The sequence below is a fragment of the Leucoraja erinacea genome, chromosome 14 (genome assembly GCF_028641065.1).
Source record: "Leucoraja erinacea ecotype New England chromosome 14, Leri_hhj_1, whole genome shotgun sequence".
Lineage (NCBI taxonomy): Eukaryota > Metazoa > Chordata > Chondrichthyes > Rajiformes > Rajidae > Leucoraja > Leucoraja erinaceus.
Window position 1 is genome coordinate 50,125,267 of NC_073390.1, and position 24,789 is coordinate 50,150,055.

The 24,789-nt window shown below is 42.4% G+C and overlaps 1 protein-coding gene across 1 annotated transcript in view; it reads left to right on the plus strand.

Moving 5' to 3' along the window:
* wdfy1 (WD repeat and FYVE domain containing 1) overlaps nt 1-24,789 on the plus strand; it is a 41,162-nt gene that overhangs the window by 13,731 nt on the left and 2,642 nt on the right. The window contains exons 5-11 of the mRNA XM_055646400.1: nt 3,283-3,468; nt 4,555-4,667; nt 8,055-8,181; nt 11,098-11,203; nt 14,853-14,954; nt 18,682-18,812; nt 21,864-21,972. Of these exons, the coding sequence (XP_055502375.1) occupies nt 3,283-3,468; nt 4,555-4,667; nt 8,055-8,181; nt 11,098-11,203; nt 14,853-14,954; nt 18,682-18,812; nt 21,864-21,972 (874 nt within the window). The remainder of the gene's footprint in view (nt 1-3,282; nt 3,469-4,554; nt 4,668-8,054; nt 8,182-11,097; nt 11,204-14,852; nt 14,955-18,681; nt 18,813-21,863; nt 21,973-24,789) is intronic.

The following is a 24,789-nucleotide window of genomic DNA, read 5'->3' on the forward strand; positions in this document are numbered from 1 at the left end:
ACCTTCCCTCCATTGCTGAACTGTACTCTGCAAGGGCCAGGAAGCGAGCGGGCAAGATCATCTCTGACCCCTCTCACCCTGGCCACAAACTCTTTGAATCACTTCCCTCTGGAAGGCGACTCCGGATTGTCAAAGCTGCCACAGCCAGACATAAAAACAGCTGTTTTCCACGAGTAGTAGCTCTACTCAACAGCCAAAAATCTGTAGCCTCCTTATGCTCTGGTATTTTATTTAATTCACATGTTTAATCGATAATGTTTTATTATTAATGTTTGATGTTTTATGTGTCATTCCTAACTGTCACTGTATGTCGTTGTCACTTGTGGGCGGAGCACCAAGGCAAATTCCTTGTATGTGAATACTTGGCCAATAAACTTATTCATTCATTCTTGGTTTAAAAGAGAAACAGGAAGCTTAAAGCGAAATCTTAAATGAAAGACGAATGGTGGTAACTCAACTGCTTGGGTGGTGACTGTCAAGGGAGAACCAGGTTTAATGTTCAAGTTGAAATTAAAATTTTTATTGCAAGCTCAGAGACAGGGAAAGGGTTTTGTGGGTGAAGACAGATCATGAAGAACATTGTCAAAATGACAGCCCGGGCAAGCTTTGTATCAAACCACTTGCTGTATGTTTATGGTTGGGATAATTAGATTACAGCACTTTGTCGTAATTAACCTACATTCAGATTCATGCTTCTGCCTGGTTCATTCTTTATAAATGAGCATTGGCTTAAATCTGTCTGGTAACATTGTGGTGTTCCGTTGCACTTCTGTAACTTGAGTACATCTTTCTATGGATGCAGCATGTTTTGATTTCATTCATTCCCAAATATAGTTGCTCAAAAAGAACAATTTCGTCGTCCATTTGTCGTTTTTTTGGAATCATATGGTGCAACACAATTGTAAGAAATAACTGTTTCAGGACTGGACGAGGGTTGGTCAAGATTATAAATAATGATCTCCTTTTTTTTTCCACTATTTTCATCAACTTTTTTCATTTACTCGTTTTTTTCTTTCTTCACAACTAAGAATCTTTCTGCTTTACTATCCAACTTCTTTTGCTGGTTAATGTAACAAAAAAAAAAAAAGTTGTACATAAAATGTAGTGGAAAAGTATTACTCAGTTGGTGCCATATGACTGGTGCTTACTCTGGTGAATTGGTGACGTTTTAAAAAAAAGGAAAAAAAAAAGAACAATTTACCCAGCTAAGTGGACCATGGTTCTAGTCCTTTTACCTGCATGCTTTTTTGTTGTTGTAGAAACTTAAGAACTGCAGATGCTGGTTAATACACAAAAGAACACAAATGAGTGGAGTAACTCAGTTGGTCGGGTGACATCTCTGGAGAAGAGGTGACGTTTTGAATCTGAATCTGAAGAAGGCTGATGACCCGAAACATCACCAATCCATGATCTCCTGAGATGCTGCCTGATCTGCTGAGTTACTCCAGCACTGTGTGACCTTTTGGGTTTTTTTCTTTGTTGTTGCTTTGCTTTTCTGCTGTTGATTCTTGACCTTTTTTTATTTTGTTATTATTTGGTTACACGAGTTGGAAAGTCTTGTTGCGAATGAACCGTGCCTCAGTGAGACCTTACCTGGGATATTGAATATGGCTTTGGTCTCTTTGTTCAGGAACGACCAACTTGCCTCTTAAGGGAGTGCTCCAAAGATTCATCTAGATGTTCTCGGAGATAATGAGCTGCTGAATGAAGAGATAAAACTGAGACTATATTGTCTAGGGTTTAGAAGAATGATAGTCAATTGAATTGAAAATTGTTAAGGGGCCTAACAGGCTAGAAGCAGGGAGAATGTTAGTTTCATTTGACTTAAGGTACGCTTTGAGATTAAGGGACAGACTGTTGATGACTGGGATGAGGAGGTTTTTGTTTTACTCAAAGACAACCCATAGGAATTTCTCCCCCTCAGAATGTTACAGAACGTCAGTCATTGTCTTTAGTCATAACAGAGGTTGGTGGGTTTCTGGGTGTTAGGGACATGGGGTGGGGGAAAGGTCATAAGTGATGGGAGCAGAATTAGGCCATTCGGCCCATCAAGTCTACCCCGCAATTCAATCATGGCTGATCTATCTCTCCCTCTTAACCCTATCCTCAGCCTTCTGTGGCAAAGAATTCCACAGATTTACCAAAGAAGAAGGGATATGGTGCTTGGAATTGATACTGGGGTAGAAAAGCAATCCTGATTGAATGGCCGAGAAGGGCAGCATGGTGGTGGAGCAGTAGAGTAGCTGCCTTACAGACACCCGGGTTCAATCCGGACTACGGGTGCTGTCTGTGTGGAGTTTGTACGTTCTCCCTGTGGCCTGCAAGGGTTTTCTCCAGATCCCTCCCACACTCCAAAGATGTACAGGCATGTTGGCTAATTGGCTCAGATAAAAATTGTTAATTGTCCCTTGTGTGTTGGATGGTATTAGTATGCGTGGATTACTGGTCGGCTCGGACTTGGTGGGCCGAAGGGCCTGTTTCCGTGCCGTATCTTTAAACTAAACTATACTAAAAGGTTCAAGAACTGGACACTGTGTGCTTCCATCTTCCTGCAAGACATGTCCACGATGTATCTGGCTTAGTTTGCCACATAATGAAGCATGATTTTTTTTAAATAGCAGACTAATAAATAGTATATCCATTGTGTACGTAATCTATTTGTTATGCATAATACTTTCTATAAGTTAGCCAACTGACCCATCATGCCTTCATTTCCACAGCTAGCACAAGCTATTCATTTACTTTAAACTTTAGAGATACAGCGTGGAGACTTTGGTTCGAATCCCACTTCTGACACCATGTAAAGACTTCCAAACACGTTATGTCTTCACTACATGTTTTATTATAGATACTGGTATAACACACACACAGTGCCCTAGCTGTCCATGGTCTGTGTAAAGACTTCCAAACACGTTATGTCTTCACTACATGTTTTATTATAGATACTCGTATAAAACACACACAGTGCCCTAGCTGTCTGTGGTCTGTCACTGGAGCTAGAGAGAGAGACGTGGGGAGGCTACAGTTATACTGAAGATAATGGGCAGTGGTTAGTAGTGGTGAGCATGCACTGATCTACACTTCGGCCCACCAAGTCCACTCCGACCAGCGATCACTTGTACACTAGCACTATCCTCCACTCTAGGGGCAATATACAAATTTACAGAATTCCAGTTAAACTACAAACCAGTACGTCTTTGGAGTGTGGGAGGAATGAGGAACTGCAGATGCTGGTTCATAAAACAAGACACAAAGTGCTGGAGTAAATTAAATTATTCTAACTATTAATATAACCTTTTTTTCTTCTCTCCTTCCAGCACACCAACATCGTGTTTCGGCGATCATGTTTTCTCCAGAGAATGAATGGGTTATAAGCACAGGACATGACAAATACCTCAGCTGGATGTGTACCAGAAGTGGATGTTTGCAAGGCCGACACTGCTTTAGTGCATGGGCTTCATGCCTACAGTATCCTTGCTCTGGCCTGACAAATAAATTAATCGGTACCAAGTTTGCCCCTTAGATTCCTATTAAATCTTGCCTCTCTCACCAGAAACCTACATCCTCTAGTTCTTGATTCCCTTAAAAGACTGTCCATTCTCCTTATCAATCCTACTCATCATTATATACACCTTCACGATCGCCCATCATCCTCCTGCACACCAAGGGATAAATACCAGGCCTGCCCAACCACACACACCATAGCTCTGGCCCTCTAGTCCTGGCAACATCTTCGTAAATCTTCTCTGCACTCTTTGCAGCTTCATGACACGCTTGCTATTCAAGGCGAGAGTTAAGAAATTAACAGCAAACTTTGTTTCTGAAAGGAATTTGTTTTTATTTCATCCTTTATAATAATGACTGTCCAAGAGTTAGCTGCTCATTGCACCATTAATACAATAGAGAGATCGCCTACTTTGGTGCGTCGAAATTCTTTTGTTGGTTGACTTACAAAATTCTTAAGGGGTTGGACAGGCTAGATGCAGGAAGATTATTCCCGATGTTGGGGAAGTCCAGAAATAGGGGTCACAGTTTAAGGATAAGACGGAAGTCTTTTAGGACCAAGATGAGAAAATCATTTTTGACACAGAGACTGGTGAATCTCTGGAACTCTCCGCCACAGAAGTTGGTTGAGGCCAGTTCATTGGCTATATTTAAGAGGGAGTTAGATGTGGCCCTTGTGACCAAAGGGATCAGGGGGTATGGAGAGAAGGCAGGGATGGGATACTGAGTTGTATGATCAGCCATGATCATATCGAATGGCGGTGCAGGCTCGAAGGGCCGAATGGCCTACTCCTGCACCTATTTTCTATGTTTCTGTGTCATTGCTGTAAACGTCATTGGTAGTTTGCTTGTAAAAATACTTGTAATTCACCTTTTGACATTGGAACAAAGTGCAGGATAGTAAAATTAGCATTCATTTACATACTGGGAAATATTAATTGCTCACTGAAAATCATTCCACTGCCGTGTGGTGAGTGAGCCTATTTGGAGAAGGACTACGCTGTTTATTTTCATTGCCTGTTATCTGTTTTTAACCAACAATTTATTAAGATATGACGGAGAAACAAGCCATGCATTTGTGGGTGATGGCTCCGGGCAGATCACATTACTGAAGCTTGAACAGAATACTTGCAGCGTCATTTCAACATTAAAAGGACATGAAGGTAAAGTGTCTGTGTGTCTGTGTGTCTGTGTGTCTGTGTGTCTGTGTGTCTGTGTGTCTGTGTCGCAGTTGCCAGATTGGGAGTGTTTCATACCTCTCCATCGCACCAGAGTTGATGTATCTAATCAGATGACAAGAATGTGCTCTCTTTATCTATTGAAAGCATGCAGCACCAGTTTCAGGAACAGCTTCAACCCCAATATTGCCAGACTAATGAACAGTCCTTCCATTAGGGTGTAGTCCCGATCTTCCAACCTACCTTACTGCAAACCTTGCACTTTTTAAAATCTGAACTTTCTCTGTTACTACCTGTAATGGCCCTGTCTCACGGTGCAAGTCCACCCACTAATGATCCCGAGTTTAAACCAAATCAAACTCGTGGTAATCACGTAGAATTAACGTAGCGGGAACGTCGGAACTCGTAACGCTAACGGCAGGTACTCGGGGAAACTTGTTAACTCGTAAAAATCTTTCAACATGGTGAAAGATTTCCACGAGTCAAATTTACTCTTGAAGTTAAAATTTGAGGAAGGACATTTTTGCTATTGAGGGAGTGCAGCGTATTGAAACATAAAAGATTATTAAGGGTTTGGACCCGCTAGAGGCAGGAAACATGTTCCCGATATTGGGGGAGTCCAGAACCAGGGGCCACATTGTAAGAATAAGGGGCAAGCCATTTAGAACAGAGATGAGGAAATACTTTTTCACACAGGGAGTTGTGACTTTGTGGAATTCTCTGCCTCAGCGGGCGGTGGAGGCCGGTTCTCTGGATGCTTTCAAGAGAGAGTCAGATAGAGCTCTTAAAGATAGCGGAGTCAAGATATATGGGGAGAAGGCAAGAACGGGGTACTGATTGGGGATGATCAGCCGTGATTACATTGAATGGCGGTGCTGGCTCGAAGGGCCGGGTTGCCAACTCCTGCACCTATTGTCTACTATGTATGGGGTGATCGCTGGTCGGCAGGGACTTGGTTGGCAGAATGTCCTGTTCCATGCTGTATCTCTAAATTTAAAAAAAATGGATTAAATTCTAAAAAAATCAGTATGCATTGTGGAGTATCCATTTAGTCATGCAATCACCTCAACACTCTTCTCAACCATGTTCCTCCTGACCAGCGTCATGCATGGACACACAGCACAGCACAGGAGCAAGGTGTTTGGCCCAACTCATCCACACAAGTGTTATATGCTCCATGTTAACTTCCTTCCATCCTGAACCTAACCCTCCTATCAACAAAGGCCTCTTTTTCTTTGTCTCTTCAGAATCACCAAGGATGAACCAGACCAACTCCCTTGATTCAAATATAAGATCCTTAGTACGCTTGATTTATTTCGATAGAACGGCAATATGTGACTGGAGCTTTTCAAGAGTCTTCTCTTTCCCTTCCACAAATTGCAGAGCAGAGCAAAATGTCTTGGTGAAAATTGCCACCAGCTGAATACCGGCTGATCTCACTGAGCTCCATCGGTGCCCTGTCCCCACCCACCCCCTCCCATCTGCCTATGTGGGAAAGTAAGGAGAAACTTTAATGCAGTGAAATAGGACTCGGACTGTGGTAAAAATCTAAGGGAAGAAGAAAGATCAGTTAAAGAGGGAGAGAGGGGGAACTCTAGAAGCTAATGGAGGGAAGCAAAAACCAAAGTGCCCATTTTGAAAACAAGACAAGGAGAACAATTATATAGAATTATGAGAGGTATAGTTAAGGTAGACAGAACCTTTTTCCAAGGATGGATATGTCATGGACTAGACGACATAGCTTTAAGGCGAGAGGGGGAAAGTTTTTTTTTTACACACACAGTGTTTGATGGGTGCCTTGAACTCGCTGCCAGGACTGGTGGTAGCATTTATGTGACTTTTACATTGGCACATGGATAAGCAAGGAGTGGAGAGATACGGATCACATGTGGGCAGAGGAGATTAGTTTAAGTTGGCATCATGTTCAGCATGGATATTGTGGGCTGAAGGGCCTGTGCTGTTCTATTTTCCACAATGGAATCACACACTCCATCTTGCTCAGCCAATTATTAATACTCTGAGTCACTGTGCTCCCGTTCTTGTCTTCTTGTGTAATCTTTACGCTTTTGGTTTCTGTTCAGTTTTTATCAACATGTCAAAAAAAACTTACCGTAGTTCGTCAAATGTTGTTTTTATGTGCCTTGGTATCTGTGGGATGTGGGAGAATCTTTATTACTCATCCACTCCACTAGATGGTGCAGTAGTTAATGATGCTAACGAAAATGAGAAGCCTACATCAACTTCAGCCTATCGAGTGCATTTGATCATGGCTGATCTATTTTTCCCCCTCAACCCCATTCTCCTGTTACCTCCCCATAACCTTTGACACCCTTACTAATCAAGATCCTATCAATCGCCGTTTAAAAAAAATACCCAGTGAATTGTAGCAATTAATTCCACAGGTTCACCACCCACTGGCTCGAGATCTTCACCTCCCTAACTTCTCCCAGCTCAACAGCATTGAGTTCTGAGCACCGACAATTCTCATATCTATGATTATTATCGCAATACCTTTAGCTGTGCTTTCAGCTGAGCAGGCTTTACGATTTCTATCTTATTGTCTCTCTCCCCTTTAAAACCCCACCTGGGAACCAAACCTCTCGCCATCTGGCTTAATATCAACAGGGCACTATGACAATTTCCCTGTCTTTTGCGAGACAACTTTTTGTACAGAAAAGTGAAAATGAAATTTGCAATACTAAGCAGCACTATGTGGACTATAGTACATATCAGATGAAATGCATCTTTGCTTTGCCTAATTGCATTTTATTACTTAAACCTTTTATGAATACACCCGTGTTGCCCATAATAACTTCTAATTTCAGACGACATGACTATGTGAAAATTGCGATTAAGGTGCGTGCGCGTGCGTGCGTGCGTGTGTGTGTGTGTGTGTGTGTGTGTGTGTGTTGTATATACAATAAAGCCTCGCAATATTTGCCATCTATCTAGTGGATTTTGGTTATAGCGGGCTGGGGCTCCTGTTGCAACTCCCCTCCTCCCCCCATTTCCGCCACTAACCCAGTGAGCTGGTGCCATGAAGTGCGTTTCAGGTTGCGGGTGTGGTGAGAGCGAGCAGCGAGAAGGCGGCGTGAGTACCTGACACACCGTGCGTAGCGCCAGGAGCTCTGCCGCTACCAAGCCGGTGGTTTAACCCCACCAAACGGAGTGTTTCTTCCCTCCCTCCCCCCCCTCGGGTTAAACTTTACCTCCCTCACTGTTATAGCGGACAATCGGCAACAACGGACACCATCCACCTCTAAATGGTCTGTTATTGCGAGGGTTTACTGTGGTATTGAAGTAAAATGATTTTCTGTGTCAAGGAAATTTGTATTTGCAGGTTCATTGGTCCTTTGCCCTTTATTTTAACAGGTGGCATCGCGACCCTTTGGTGGGACCCTCTCCAGCGACTGCTGTTTTCTGGAGCATCTGACAACAGTATTATTATGTGGGACATTGGTGGGAGAAAAGGCAGGACTTTACTTCTTCAGGGTCATCAGTAAGTGATGAACTGTTATTTATTTAGAAATTCTTGTTATGTTAGTGACATAGAAAAATGGAAAATAGGTGCAGGTGGAGGCCATTCGGCCCTTCGAGCCAACACTGCCATTCATTGTGATCATGGCTGATTGGCCCCAATCAATAACCCGTGCCTGCCTTCTCCCCATATCCCTTGATTCCACTAGGCCATGGAGCTCTATCTAACTCTCTCTTTAATCCATCCAGTGATTTGGCCTCCTCTGTGGCAGGGAATTCCACAATTTCACAACTCTCTGGGTGAAAAGGTTTTTTCTCACCTCAGTCTTAAATGACCTCCCCTTTATTCTAAGACTGTGGCCCCTGGTTCTGGACTCGCCCAACATTGGGGAAAATCTTTCCTGCATCGAGCTTGTCCAGTCCTTTTATAATGTTGCTGAAAAGTGTGAGATGCCGGTTGCTAATTAAATATTCATGAGACAATTTCAATCTGGTCAATATTATCTTCAGTTGCCTTTTGCTGATTTCATTTTTTTTTAACTTAATGCAGGCTTCAATCTGTCTTCAGATCTTTCATATGAAAGTTTGGAGAAACTATTTTGGTAATGAAATGCGTACAATGGAAGCAGTGATATATATATATATATATATATATATATATATTACCGAATGGCCTGTTTCCACGCTGCATCTCTAAAGTCTATAGTAATCTCCAACAACACGTCTTGTAACTTGTTTCCTACGAACATAGTGGAAATGAAGTTGATCAGTGATTTCAGAATAAAATCAGATAGGCATTTGAAGTAAATAAACAGGCTGGGCTGCAGCCAGGGGCGGATTAAGGCTCACTGGTTCTCTAAGCACTGACCAATCTTGGTGCCCCCCTCCTTTCCACACTGATCCAGTCCATTTTAGTTGTTGACATGTCTGACCAGATATACAATGCAGGTTGCAGCGGTACAAAAATGTATTCATATGATAACACAATATACTGTACAAACTAAGCCAAGCTTGGGCTACATAAAGTTCTACAAAAATGCAATACAACATCTATTTTAATATTTCACAAGTTAAATGTATCAAAATTCCAATATTCATGACCTGAAAGGCATTTTTCTACATTTCATTTTCGCAAAATCACTGATAACATCCTCGAAATTAATACTTCTCAGAATGTCTGCTTGAATTATTAATATACACTGAGTCGAGTCTTTCTTGAAGCATAACTGATCTATTTGGGTTTTTTATACGTTTCAGTTGTGAGAAAGACCTCTCTGTTGTGCAGTTGGTGACCATTAATGTTAAAAATATTCTTGGCAATTTCATCATTTGGAAAGGCACTCTCTAGTTTGTCTTCTGTAATTGTGTTGTAAAGTTCCATGTGAGGGAAAGATGTTTTCTTGGTTGTTTTAAACTTATGAAGAACATATGAATGGAACTGCTGAAGCTCTGTAGACAAAGTGTTGTTCATGTCATCTGGATAAGCATCAATGAGTGTCTGACAAGTCTTTGAGTACCTTTCACTTTCTGATGATTGGGAATTAGCACCTTGTTGGGTGGCATTGGGAACATGTGCCAGACAAGAGAATCTGTCTGCTATTTCAGTGACACCTTTCGTCTCCTCATTTCCGTTTCTAAATTTTCAACAATTACATAAAAAGTGGAGATACGGAATTTTTTACAAATCTTCATTCGTTTTTTTTTCTTTTCACCCTTTCCCCAACTTTGTGGTGCCCCCTTTGTGGTGCCCTAAGCACGTACTTAGTCTGCTTAATGGTTAATCTGCCCCTGGCTGCAGCATTAGAGTGGGAATGTGGCTGACTTGGTTGCTGTATGGAGAGTAGGCACAGGCACGATGGGCCAAATAGCCTCTATCATAATAACTCTGATTATATATTACACTATTTTGGTACGTGTGTGTTATTCTTCATTTATTCCTTTCGCAGTTGGAATAGTCAGAATGGAGCTGGTGCTGCCCATCTGACAGGGAAACTAAAAGGATCAGCCCCTGAAAATCTGCTCTTACCCACTAACTCTTTACAGATTGCAAACCCAGGAGGATGGGCATTATATTATTGAAATTGTAAAGATGGGTGCTGGATCATTTTCACACCATTGAATCTAAATTGGGGGATGCATGATTTTTAAGGTAGTTAAATGTATTGGTAGAAACCTATTCAAGAAAGGGAAATGATTTTTGCTAAGTGCTGACTTGGGCTTGTAATTGTTCTCTAGTTGTACAGGGCCTTCGTGAGACCACACCTGGAGTATTGCGTACAGTTTTGGTCTCCTAATCTGAGGAAGGACATTCTTGCCATAGAGGGAGTACAGAGAAGGTTCACCAGACTGATTCCTGGGATGTCAGGACTTTCATATGAAGAAAGACTGGATAGACTCGGCTTGTACTCACTAGAATTTAGAAGATTGAGGGGGGATCTTATAGAAACTTACAAAATTCTTAAGGGGTTGGACAAGCTAGATGCAGGAAGATTGTTCCCGATGTTGGGGAAGTCCAGGGCAAGGGGTCACAGTTTAAGGATAAAGGGGAAATCCTTTAGGACTGAGATGAGAAAAACATTTTTCACACAGAGAGTGGTGAATCTCTGGAATTCTCTGCCACAGAAGGTAGTTGAGGCCACAGTTCATTGGCTATATTTAAGAGGGAGTTAGATGTGGCCCTTGTGGCTAAAGGGATGAGGGGGTATGGAGAGAAGGCAGGTACAGGATACTGAGTTGGATGATCAGCCATGATCATATTGAATGGCGGTGCAGGCTCGAAGGGCCAAATGGCCTACTCCTGCACCTATTTTCTATGTTTCTAGTTCCAATCTCAACTTTCAAACAATTGGTTTAACAGTAGATGTTGATAGAATTCATAGTCATCTGAATTGTTAACGGGAGCAGCCCTTTTTAACAGATTTCTAATTTATTTCCGCAGTGACAAAGTACAATCTCTGTGCTACCTGCACCTATCGCGGCAGCTGATATCCTGTGGAGCTGATGGGGGAATTGTGGTTTGGAACATGGATGCCCAAAGAACAGAGGTACTAAATGTTATTTTCCCTTTACACTTGAACATGGCATTCTATACAATGTCATGCTGCAACTGGTTAAAGTCTGCAAGTTAACTTGGGATGAACCACTAGATGGAGATGCATAGATCGATTAAATGTAACTAGACAATTCATTATATGGATGTCATTGTAGTTGGTAAATGTCCCTAACGGTGTCCCCACTGATATTATGTATTTGCGATTAACACCCGTGACTCAAACAATGTAATTTTCAGTTGTTCTTTACCATATGATACGATACAATGCGATAGACCTTTATTTATCCCAGGAGGGAAAAAAGGAAATTGATCTGCCAACAGTTATAAAACACAAGATACATGGAATGAAGGTGATGAGTTGAAAGGATTGGGGTGGGGGGCTTGTGGGGAGGGAGAGGGGAGTCAGTCTACCCCACGACAGAAGGGGGAGGAGTTGTACAGTTTGATAGCCACAGGGAAGAAGGATCTTCTGTGGCATTCTGTGCTGCATCTTGGTTGAACCAGTCTGTTGCTGAAGGTACTCCTCGGGTTGACCAGTGTGTCATGGAGGGGGTGAGCTGTATAGGGGGGTTACACGTAAGGTCACTGGGTCAAAGGGCTTGACTCACGGAGCCACACAATCCATCTGGAGGACATCGCAGCTTCCGGTATATGTTGTTAATACACGAAACGCGTACTTTCCTACCTGTTAAAAAAACGCCAAAATGGTGAATGTTTGTGCTGTAAAAAATTGTGCAAGTCGAGGTAAGCGTGAGAGACATTATCCTACTTCAGAATTCCAAAAGTGAAGAGAAATGAAGGTAAAGAGAAGCGAGAGCTGAAGGGACGACAACAACAGCTAAAGTGGTTGGCGAACATTGGCCGTGCAGATATCAAATTGGAAAATATAATTTCATCAACAGTAAGGTATTATGTATGTTTTTTCTTTATTCATTTGGTATCTAAAAAGTTTCAGAAGTGATAAATATGGCTGTAAAATTTTTAAATCGCCCATGGTTCTGAAGTGAGTTTTTACATGCAAAAAGAAAACGCTTCTGAAGCTAAATTTATCATTAAAAAAATCTCCAAACTTATGAGTGGTGTGTGGAAAAGTAAGTTTTCTATCAATATGCTATTGAGGTATATTTTGGCAAATTATGAAATGTTCTGACGGCTTAAACACCCACTCCCTTTCAATAGGATATTGTCAATTTGCTGAGGTTGATTATGTCCAATTAACAATAACAATTATGCCATTCCTTGGCTTGCATCTGAGTAAAATGTAATTCAAAACCCACATATGGTCTGTGATTTTTTTATTTTTTTTTAATGATTAATTTTGCTTCAGAGGCGTTTTCTTTTTGTATGTAAAAACACACTTGAGAACCATGGGCGATTTAAAAATTTTACAGCCAGATTTATCACTTCTGAAACTTTTTAGATGCCAAAGGAATCAAGAAAAAACACAAATAATGCCTTACTGTTGATGAAATGCAGTGAGTAAACGCGATAATTCCCTATGTTTTAAATCTCAATATCTGCACGGCCAATGTTCTTTGGCTGTTGTCCCTTCAGCTCTCGCTTCTAGCTACCGTCATTTCTCCTCACTTTTGGAATTCTGAAGTAGGATAAATGTCTCTCATGCTTATCCCGATTTCCATAATTATTTACAGCGCAAAAATTGACCATTTCGGTGGGTTTTAACGGGCCCGCTACGCTGGAAACAATGGTCAGTGCTTACCTGCGGTTCATTGCGTGTACTCCAGTTGGCGTACCGTAACAACAGTACGGGTCACGGGTCGTGACCCAACTGCCGTGCAACCTCCCTATTGTCCAAGATACTCTGCAGTTTGAGGAGCATCCTCTGCAAAGTACTTAAGAGTCATTATATATCATAACAAGTACTTTAATTTGTATACATACAGAGACATATTGACATTTTGAGATGAGTACTGTAGGCTCTGAATCGTAAGTTAAAAACTAAAAAAGCATCATGGCTGCCTGCCTGCCACTAGGTGGTGGTGTGGAAAACCTGACATGGCTATGGATCAGGTCATCAGCAGCAAAACCAGACACGGATCAAATCAGCAATACTGTTTGATCAGCACATCCTCCCCTCCAAGACGACCTCCCATGAACCCTACTCTGCCCCCATGACAGAGTCAGCCTTCCTGATGAGCTTGTTAATCCTGTTGGCGTCTACATATTATCATTTTATCTTTACCCCTCTTATGAGTATAGCCAGTCCTATCTGCAACAGTTCGAAGATTTATTTGATACCTCAGACCAGATTAAATTATTGTTACACACTCCAGGGTGTAATGAAATTCCTAATTCCCATGAAGCATGTAGATTAAACAGTATACACACAGTAATGATAAATACAGCAATAAATACAATGGGTGGAAAATTGCGGTGCAATCTAAAGTAGCACAAAATATAATTAAATTATGTAATAATGGAATAACCAAATGAGGTAGAGTTAGAGTACGTGGCAGCACCTCCAGGATGAGGTGTAGGAAAGAACTGTAGATTTAGATGATATGCCATTTATTGTCACTATACATGTACAATGAAATTAAAAGCAGCTCGTACTCAGTGCATACATATAATTTAGTACAAAAAACAAGAAACAAAAAACAAAAGGGAGAGGGGGGGGATAGGTGCACAATTCTGCGGCGCGATATACATATCTATAAAGGCAAAATGGTGAAGGAGATGTTTAAAGATTATATTAAATATTAAAAATGTTTTTAAAAAATGTTAAAAATTACAGTTACAATACACATTACAGTTCCAAATTTCATTACGTGGATATAATAGATGGAAGTCCGGGTGTTGGGCTGTGAAGTCAGTGCATGTGTGAATTAAGAGTAGTTATAATTTTCGGAAAACAACTATTCCTGAGTCTATTTGTCCTGGATTTGATGCACCTATAGCGCCTTCCAGAGGGCAGCAGGTCGAACAGTCCAAACGCAGGATGGGAGCTGTCCTTGATGATATTCTTTGCCCTACTAAGGCAGCAGGGCAAAGAATATCATCAAGGACAGCTGGATTATTATAGATGCTGGTTTACATCGAAGATAGACACAAAATGGTGCAGTAACTTGGCATATCTGGAGACCCTTGTTCTCCTAGTTTATCTGTTCGTATACGCTCGTTATCACCTGCTCCACAGCCACCAAAGGACCATTGTGGGCTCTCTGACCATCGGTGCTGGCTCTGATCTGTTCTGTGCCTTTTCATACCTCTAGTTTTCTGGAGAAAGGGAATGAGTGACATTTTGGGTCAAGATCCTTCTTCAGACAGTGAAAAGCTTTATTTTGCAATGTTAACCAGTCATTGGAAAGACTGCATGATGACAATCGAGCTGTCCACAATGATAAAGGGAATAACGTTTACTATCACTGTAGAATTCATTTTTATGCAACGCAACATTATGTAAATTTTGTATTGTAAAAATCGGGTCATTTTACTAATCGATGGTTTTATCCCTGGTGACCATGGCATGAACTGCAGTCGGTTTTGTTTTATTGCATGGGCAAAAAAAATGCACATAACTGATTTTTATTTTTACAATGGAAAAAATATCTATTTGATTAGTCCTTTTAAAAAAAAAAAAAAAAAAAAAAAAAAATAAAGTATCCTATTTTGCTTTGTAGGCTCCACAATGGCAAGAAAGTGATTCCTGCCAAAACTGCAAGCAGCCCTTTTTCTGGAACTTCAAACAGATGTGGGACACCAAGTGCCTTGGTCTACGACAGGTAGGTGCTCCAACACTTCTGAAACCTGCACTGCTAAACAGATTCAATTGAAGCCCAGTTCTCTTCATTCCTGCCTCAAGATATTTCAGTTTCCCAATTCAGGATTGGACTGTTTCAACCACTGGGATGCATGTTTTCATTTTGTTTAAAGATATGAAGGTTACTGTATGTTTTTAATAAATAGTTTGCAATCTAGAGTTTAGGGTCCATCACTTATCATTGATGGTTTTGATCTGCCTTCACGTGATAATGAGCAAGAGAATTAACAACTTGCTCTACACCTGACAGGTCAATGTGCAGCTCAGTACTTTTAAGTGGCAGGATTATATTAGTTCAAAATAAACTTGGGATTTGTAACAGTATTAACATAGAAACATAGAAAATAGGTGCAGGAGGAGGCCATTCGGCCCTTCGAGCCAGCACCGCCATTCATTGTGATCATGGCTGATCACACCAAACCCAATTAGGAGCAGACGAGGGCATTCGATCCAATTTGTGATCCCAGCTACAAAGACAGATGTGTACAGCAATTCGTTCTTCCCCCGCACAATTAAAGCATGGAATAATCTCCACCCAACTATAGTTACCCAACCAGATGCAACTAAATTTAAAGTAGCTCTTTTTTCCCAATAACCCTTTCTGGCTTAAGCCCTCCCTTCACCACCTCCAGTTGAAATTCCATTTGGAATATTTTGGAGGACCAAGAAACCAAGATCGTCCCCAATCAATAACCGGTGCCTGCCTTCTCCCCATATCCCCTGATTCCACTAGCCCCTTCGAGCTCTATCTAACTCTCTCTTAAATCCATCCAGTGACTTGGCCTCCACTGCCCTCTGTGGCAGGGAGTTCCACAAATTCTCAACTCTCTGGGTGAAAAAGTTTTTTCTCACCTCGGTCTTAAAAGGCTTTATTCTAAGACTGTGGCCCCTGGTTCACATGATTCAGCCATGATCACATTGAATGGTGGTGTTGGCTCGAAGGGTCAAATGGCCTACTCCTGCACCTATTGTCTATTGGTTCTGGACTCGCCCCATTGGGAACATTTTCCCTGCATCTAGCTTGTCCAGCCCTTTTATAAGTTAAAAAGTTTCTATAAGAAACCCCCTTATCCTTCTAAACTCCAGTGAAAACAAGCCTAGTCTTTACAATCGTTCCTCATATGACAGCCCCGCCATCCCAGGGATCAATCTCGTGAACCTACGCTGCACTGCCTCAATCACAAGGATGTCCTTCCTCAAATGAGGAGACCAAAACTGTACACAATACTCCAGATGTGGTCTTCCCAGAGCCCTATACAACTGCAGAAGAACCTCTTTACTCCTATACTGAAATCCTCTTGTTATGAAACGACTTTATTAAAATGACTTCAAGAGCCAGGAGACACGTTTACGGCAAGGGGGGAGATGTTGGAAACTGAACAGCAATTTTTTTACGCAAAGGGCTGTGGGTATATGGAACGACCCGTACTAATCAAGAACCTGTCAATCTCCACCTTAAAAATACTTGGCCTCCACAGCCTCCTGTGGCAATGAACTTCACAGATTCACCACACTGTCACTTAAGTAATTCCTCCACATCTCCTCTCTGAAGGTACTTCCTTTTATTCTGAGACAATGGCCTGTGGTCCTGGACTTTCCCACTTGTGGAAACATCCTCTCCACATCCACTCTGTCCAGGCCTATCACCCATTGTTCAGTGGAATCCTGCAATGGTTTCTGTTTGCTGTTTGATAATAGCTGGATACTGTTTGTAAATGTCAGAGTAAAACGAAGCAAGTAGGAATCTGGAGACATTGAAGAAAGAAAGCTTTTTTTTATTTTGCTGGAAACACTCTGGGGTTATGTCAGTAGAGAAACAAACATTAATAGGTGAGGTGAGAATGGCTGCCCTTGACACAGAGATGGTGTGTGACTGACATGGCATCCAGCGGTCCTGGTAAGAATGTCATTGTTCCATCTGGGACATATGACAGGAAAACTCTCTTGACTTGACTCTTGGTGACATTGAAGTCATTGTCCATCAGGGGAGAGGACTTCATTGGTTAGAATCGTTCCTTGCCCAAAGGAAAATGATTGATGGGAAGTGAGGGGAATAAAAGTGAAAATTAAAATATGGACATAATGAGGGTTGCAAGATGACGGATCCGACCTCGGGATTAAGTATCAAACCTCAGGCCATTTTCCCGCAGGATTAATATAGCCCACCTGGGTTGAAATATATTAACTTCAGCAATTTGCTTTGTTGACGTGCTGGAGAATATTTTCCAACTTTGTCAGCTCAAAGTTTCACTAGAACGTTAGAGGCAGGGGTGGTATCGCAACATTTAAGAAACATTTGGACAGGTACATGGATAGGAAGGTTTAGAGGGATGTGGGCCAAACTAGTGAAGATGGGGCATGTTAGTTAGCGTGGGCAAGTTGGGCCGAAGGGCCTGCTTCCACGCTGTATGACTATGACTCTCCATGACTTATTTTCAAGCAATAGACCCTACAAATGCCAGTGCCAGAGACCAGGGTTGGATTGTGCTGCCATTTTTTTTTTTTTTGCAACTGGGAAATCAACCTCTAAATCTACACAAAGAATAATAATCTTGGCTTATTTTTGTAACACCATGATGTCAGCTGTTACTGATTTGCAGCCTATTGGGATTCATTTTGCTATGATGCAAGCACATTGGCAAATAACACAGGATTCCCTTGTGGAATGCTGGATGCAAAGGTGGGGACCGCTCAAGGCAAAAGGCATTCTCCCCGATGAGCAATGTGATGGAAATACTCAACTCAATGTGCTCCAAGCCTCCATGAGACGCATCCATGGTAGAATGAGAAAGGAGGAACAAAATTAATTTAGCCTCAGGTTTATTATCGTTGCATCAACCGAAATACAGAGAAAAGCTTTGTTCTGCATGCTATCCTAACACATCAGATGATATACAATACATGACTACAATTAGTTCAAGTACAATAAACACAGCAAAGGGTAACATACAGAGTGCAGAATATAGTTCTCAGCATCTCGGGCAGCGCGGTGGGGCAGCAAAGGTTGGAGCCTTTACCAATCACAGTCAACTTTTGCTTTGAATACAGGACTGCTGTAATAACAACATAAATGATGCACAAAAATAAATCTCGAGCATTTTTGCAGCAGAAATGTGTTCTGTTTGTTCTAAAGAGCATAATTTTGCTTTGAGAAGAACTGTATTTAAAAGAGGGTAGACAAAAATGCTGGAGAAACTCAGCGGGTGCAGCAGCATCTATGGAGGGAAGGAAATAGGCAACGTTTCGGGCCGAAACCCTTCTTCAGGAAAGAAATGTATTTAAAAGAGAATGGGTGTCAGTTTTTCTTTCTAAGCATCATTAAATAGAAATGTATTGAGATGAATCCAAACACTCGTTAGAAAGGCACAAACAATGGCAGGATCCTATGATCTTGCATTGAACACAATTTGCTGGAGTAACTCAGCAGGTCAGGCAGCATATCTGGAGGGAATGGACAGGCTACGATTCGGAGTCAGAAGAAAGGTCTCGATCCAAAACGTCACCTATCCATGTCCTCCGGAGATGCTGCCTGACCCGCTGAGTTACTCCAGCATTTTGTGTTCTTCTGAATACTCCAGTCCTACACAGACTCCATGGGGAAACCACCCTCTGTAGAATGTTTCTTCTTTGTATAGGAAATGGAGTGGAGTGTTAACATTCCAATCTTTCCTGGTCATTTTTCCATTTAGCATCACTGCAGAAAATGTGGGAATGCGATATGTGGGAAGTGCAGTACAAAGCGTACCAGCTATCCCGTGATGGGCTTTGAGTTTCAGGTCCGAGTCTGTGACGACTGCTTCAACACCGTCAAGGATGAAGAGTGAGTATCTTTAAACTTCTGCCTATACTCTCCATACAAGTCATAAGCGATAGGAGTAGACTTAGGCCGTTCGGCCCATCAAGTCTACTCCACCATTCATTCACGATGATCTATCTCTCCTTCCTACCCCATTCTCCTGCCTTCTCCCCATAACCTCTGACACCCGTACTAATCAAAAATCTGTCTATCGATCCGCCTTAAAAATGTCCACTGACTTGGCCTCCACAGCCTTCTATGGCAAAGAATTCCACAGGTTCACACAACCTCTGATGAAATAAATTTCTCCTCATCTCCTTCCTAAAAGAACGTCCTTTAATTCTGAGGCTATGACCTCTAGTCCTAGACTCTTCCGCTAGTGGAAACATCCTCTCCACAACCACTCTATCCAAGCCTTTCACTGCACTGTATGTTTCAATGAGGTCCCCCCCCCCCCCCCCTCCTTCTTCTAAACTCAGTTCCCACTGTAACCTTTGTGTTGAGACTGAGAATGCCCTCCAGATCAGTTTGGCTTTTGGAGATAGTGCAGTCCCTAATGCAAAAGCAATTTACTTTTTCTTGGAATTGGGCCAGATAAGCAACTTATGAAATATGGTTATGGGTTCGAATCCCTGCGATTTATTATGCATCGCAGTGAGTTTTTGTTAATAATATAAAAGTGAAATGCAGATGCTACCTTATACCAAAGGTAGACGCAAAATGCTGGAGTAAGTCAACGGGTCAGACAGCATCTCTGGATAAACTGGAATGATGACATTTCAGGTCGGGACTAAATTCTTCTTCAGACTAAATAGTAAAACAAAATTACTGCCGAGTTTCTCCAGTATTTTGTGTCTACCTTTGGTATAAAGTAGCAAACGACCCCTTTCCCAACTCACAAGGTGTACTAGCGAGTATCTTGCTGTCTGCGTTGGCTTTCTCTGCTCCCCACTCGACCACGGCTGTCTGCTTCCCCCGTCCCTCTGTCCAGTCGACCTGTTCTCGTCCAACAACTTGGCGCGTTTATAGCGCCCTTGGAAATTAGCATTGATTTCAATCATTTCAGACACTCAGAATTGGCCAATTCTGATCCAAGATTCTCAACCTGAGAAAGCTCTCTCACATTCCCAGTCAGGCTGCCTGGCCAGTGGAATATCTCCAGCTTTCTTCCATTCAGTTCAGTTCGATATTGTAAAAATAATTTTGGAGCTGTGCCATATAACCATATAACCATATAACAATTACAGCACGGAAACAGGCCATCTCGGCCCTACAAGTCCGTGCCGAACAAATTTTTTTTCCCCTTAGTCCCACCTGCCTGCACTCGTACCATAACCCTCCATTCCCTTCTCATCCATATGCCTATCCAATTTATTTTCAAAACTGTTTTTAATAAAGTCGAAGAGGCAGAGGTCGTGGAGGTCAGGCTTGCCAATGATTAGCCAGGACACCCAAGCTGTATATTGCCGCATACCCTCAGTATTTACCCTCAAACCCTGAGGAATGTCGATCGGATAACATAATCGTTGGTTATACTTGGAAATGTGACAGCAGGAAAGAACTTGTGTGTTGCGACAGAACAAATACTTGGTTCATTGGGAGCAAACAGTGGCATAATTCATTTAGAACAGGTGATCTATGTATGACACTTGTTACTCCCTCGATCCTTACTCCATTAATAGACGCTTTAACTTCTGTCAATCCTAGTTTTGACTGCTTTTATCGACATGGATTTCACGGCTTCACCAGGGGTGGGAGGGGGGAGGGGAGAAGAGAACGGTTCCTGATTTCTGCCTTTACACTTGAGGGGCAACCCATTGGTAGAGTTGCTGCCTCACAGCGCCAGAGAACATGGTTCGATCCTGACCACGAATGCCGTCTGTACGGAGTTTGTACGTTCTCCCCGTGACCTGCGTGGGTTTTCCCCAGGGGCTCCGGTTTTCTCCCACACTCCAAAGACGTGCAAGTTTGTAGGTCCATTGGCTTCAGGAAATTGTAAATTGTCCCTAGTGTGTGTGGGATAGTTTTAGTGCGTGGGGATCTCTGGTCGGCTTGGACTCGATGGGCCGAAGGGCCTGTTTCTATGCTGTATCTCTACACTAAGCGTGCACTGCCGAGTTCCTATTTTACAGTTGTTCTAGCCCAAAGAAAATAGTTTCCACCTATCTCTGGAAATCAGCTTGCTTGCTTCAACTGCGTGTAATTGTTTACTTATAGTGACACAGGGAGAGGCATGAAATCACTAGTCTGATTATCCCCACTCCTTGCCTCCCCGTAACTCTACAACTTGTTTGTTATACATGCTCATCAATTATCCTTTATTTATTTGTTTTGCCAGTAACCTACACTAAATAGGTAATTTACAGTAGCCCCCTCCTTTCCCCTCTTCCTCCACCCTACTCATTTTACCTACCCCCCTCCCTCCCTCCTTGCCCCATTTCTCCACCCTAGTTGTTTTACCTGTTGTGCAGTTCGCCACATTGTTCTCTTGAGATCGCACCCTCCCTAGCACCACCCTGCCTGAAGTCATTTGTGGCTGGCCTTGATAGGCTTTCAGCTCTTCACCTCCCTCCCACCCTCTCCTTTCAGTCCCAACCCAAAACGTCACCCATCCTTTTCCTCCAGAGATGTTGCCTGATCCGCTGAGTTACTCCAGAGCTTTGTGTGTCTCTCTCTTCAACCTGCCAACGTGTCTTTGGGATAAGGGGAGGAAAAACCGGGAATTTACGGTGAAATCCACATGTTCACACAGAGAGAGTGCAAGCTCTGCACAAGCATTAAACATCTGGGTACATCCAAAGACACCAGAACTCCGGGGCAGCAACACTACCCGCTGCACCATCATGTCACCTAAATATTGAGCTTGCTGTTATTTGTTTGTTCCAACCACTTGCTGAAGCAATTTGCTGTCGAAAGCATATGTGAAGCAAGAGTGTTGTCTGCAAGACAAATCTGCAGATTATCTGCAAATAACATTAGTAAAAAGATGACATTCTGATAAGATTTTTCTGCCAGAAGAGTGTTTTATTGCTGATGTTGTTGAGTGCATATGTTACAGTATTTTTATTATTATAGTCAAACTTCTCTGGCAACGTTCCATGAAGGCAAACACAACATTGTACATATGAATCTGGACAGCGCAAGAGGATTAATGGTAACCTGTGGAAACGATCGCATTGTGAAGGTAATCGGCTTTCTCTGTTTGAAATGTCTTTATTTGACTTCTGAATCTCCAAGACTTTTGAGGGCAATTTAGAACCATAAAAAAGAGGCACAGGAGTAGGCCATTCGAGCCAGCACCGCCATTCAATGTGATCATGGCCGATCTTCCAAAATCAGTACCCAGTTCATGCTTTCTCCCCATGTCCCTTGTTCTATTAGGCCTGAGAGCTGTATCTAAAACCCCTGTCCCACTTTCATGACCTAATTGGCGACCTCTGCCCAGTTTGCCCTTGACTCATACTCGCAGCATGGTCGCAGGAGGTCTTCGTAACTCTTCCTCATGCTCGTGAGTGGTCTCCGCGTACTCGTGGCCTCAAGTAGGTTGCGGTGTATTTTCCAGCCTGATAAAAAATGTCCACGAGTTTTTAAAAAAAGGTCGGCGTGGAAAAAATTGCTTTTTACATGTAGGTATGTCGTGATGGTAGTCTTAGGTCGGTAACTGGCCCCGATTAAAAAAAAAATGCAAACATGACATCATTTTATCATGTGATCTTTTTTCCACTCGTAGCTAGTCGTAGTTGGTCTTGGGTGTGGAAGACTGAGGTCGAGGGGGTCGTAGAAAAGGTCATAGATATAGTCGCAAGATGTCGTAGACATAGTCGTAAGAGGTCTTTTACTTCGGCAAGTCAACACGACCTTTACATTTTTTCAACTCGTCTAGGGTCTTCTAAACTTGTGGATTAGATCGTCCAAGTGGGACAGGCTCTTAATTCCCTCTTGAAAACATCCAGTGAATTGGCCTCCACTGCCTTCTGTGGCAGAGAATTCCACTGATTCACAACACTCTTTATCACAGTCCTAAATGGCCTACCTCTTATTCTTATAGACAATAGGTGCAGGAGTAGCACATTCGGCCCTTCGAGCCAGCACCACCATTCAATGTGATCATGGCTGATCATCCACAATCAATACCCCGTTCCTGCCTTCTCCCCATATCCCCTGACTCCGCTATCTTTAAGAGCCCTATCTAGTTCTCTCTTGAAAGTATCAAGAGGACCGGCCTCCACCGCCCTCCGAGGCAGAGAATTCCACAGACTCACAACTTTCTGAAACTGTGACCGCTGGTTCTGGACTGCCCCAACATCGGTAACATTTTTCCTGCATCTAGCCTGTCCAATCCCTTAAGAATTTTATATGTTTCTATAAGATACCCTCTCATCCTTCTAAATTTCAGTGAATATAAGCCCAGTCGATCCATTCTTTCATCATATGTCAGTCCCGCCAACCCGGGAATTAACCTGGTAAACCTACGCTGCACACCCTCAATAGCAAGAATGTCCTTCCTCAAATTAGGAGACCAAAACTGCACGCAATTAAATGCACTGGTTCTGTGCATTACTTGTAAAGCAAATGATGGTAGCACAGTGGTGCAGCTGACAGAGCTGCTTCCTCACAGCGCCAAAGACCCGGGTTAGATCCTGACCTCGGGTGCTGTTTGTGTGGAGTTTGCGCATTCTCCCTGTGACCAGATTTGTTTTGTCTGGGTGTTCCTGCTTCCTCCCAAATTCCAAAGACATGCGGCTTTGTAGATTAATGGTCCTCTGTAACATATCCCCCAGTACATAGGGAGTGGATGCATTAGAACTAGTGTAAACGGATGATCGATGGGTGGTATGGATTCGGTGGGCTGAAGGGCATGTTTCCATGCTGCACCTCTGAAATAAACTAAATTCCTGATTAGATTAACAAGTGAGTGTGGGTTCTGATTTGTTGCAAGTTAGACTTCCATCTGCAACTAGTACCTAAGATTTCAGGACTGGGGAATAAGCAACAATGTTGAGAAAGAGAATTGAAGTGAGTGAATTGAACGTCAAAGTATATTGCTTAAGGAAAAAACTTCTCGAAAAATTCACAAGAAAGTAAGATTTCACTGGTATAATGACTTTCACTGCCAAAGGGTTTACTTGGTAACAATTTAAATTGTCATTGATGGAAGAGTATTTGCAGCACTCATTGATTTTCCCCATCGGGCAGGGAGACCTGATTTACAATCGGTCTAATTCTCGCTTTAGAGTTTGAAACGCAGATAGATAGTGGCCCAGCAATGTACACGTGTTAAATAACCTTGGGGAGGGTGAAAAAAGCCTTGAAAAAAATAACCTTGTGGGGGAAAAAAAGGATTTGGGAAAAAAACATGTAATTTAAGGATATTGCTTCAAGACAATTTAATGGATTGATTTGTTGTAATTATTATAGACCTTCAGCATTTGGGACCAAAATTCCTCGATTCAACTTGATTTTGGGTGAATACTCCGTATCAGTGCACTCGCTTTAACAGAAAATTATTGTAGTCCCTGTGGAAGTACCAACCCTGGCGACTAATTTTAAGTTGGATAGGGCAGTGTATGTACCAAGCTGACTGGCTGGCCATTAAGTTATTGTTCATTGGTTTTGGGGTCTTGACTTTGTATTAAGGCTATTTATCTCTCATTGATTATCACTGCATGTATCTACTGCCTGGTCTTGCTATGTACAGTTGGGGCACTTGCACTGCTGGTCCATCAGTGTAAACCGTAGAGCAACAGTCACAGCCCCCGTGTACCAATAATATTTTGTAGTGGGACTGATCTAGAGCCAAGTAAACCACTAACTATGCAAGAGAATTAACTGGAAACTGGCGCAGCGGTAAATTTGCTGCCTTACAGCGCCGGAGAATCGGGTTCAATCCTGACTACGGGTGCTTGTCGGTACGGAGTTTGTGCGTTCTCCCCGTGACCTGCGTGGGTTTTCTCTGGGGTCTGAGGTTTCCTCCCACACTCCAAAGACGTACAGGTTTGTA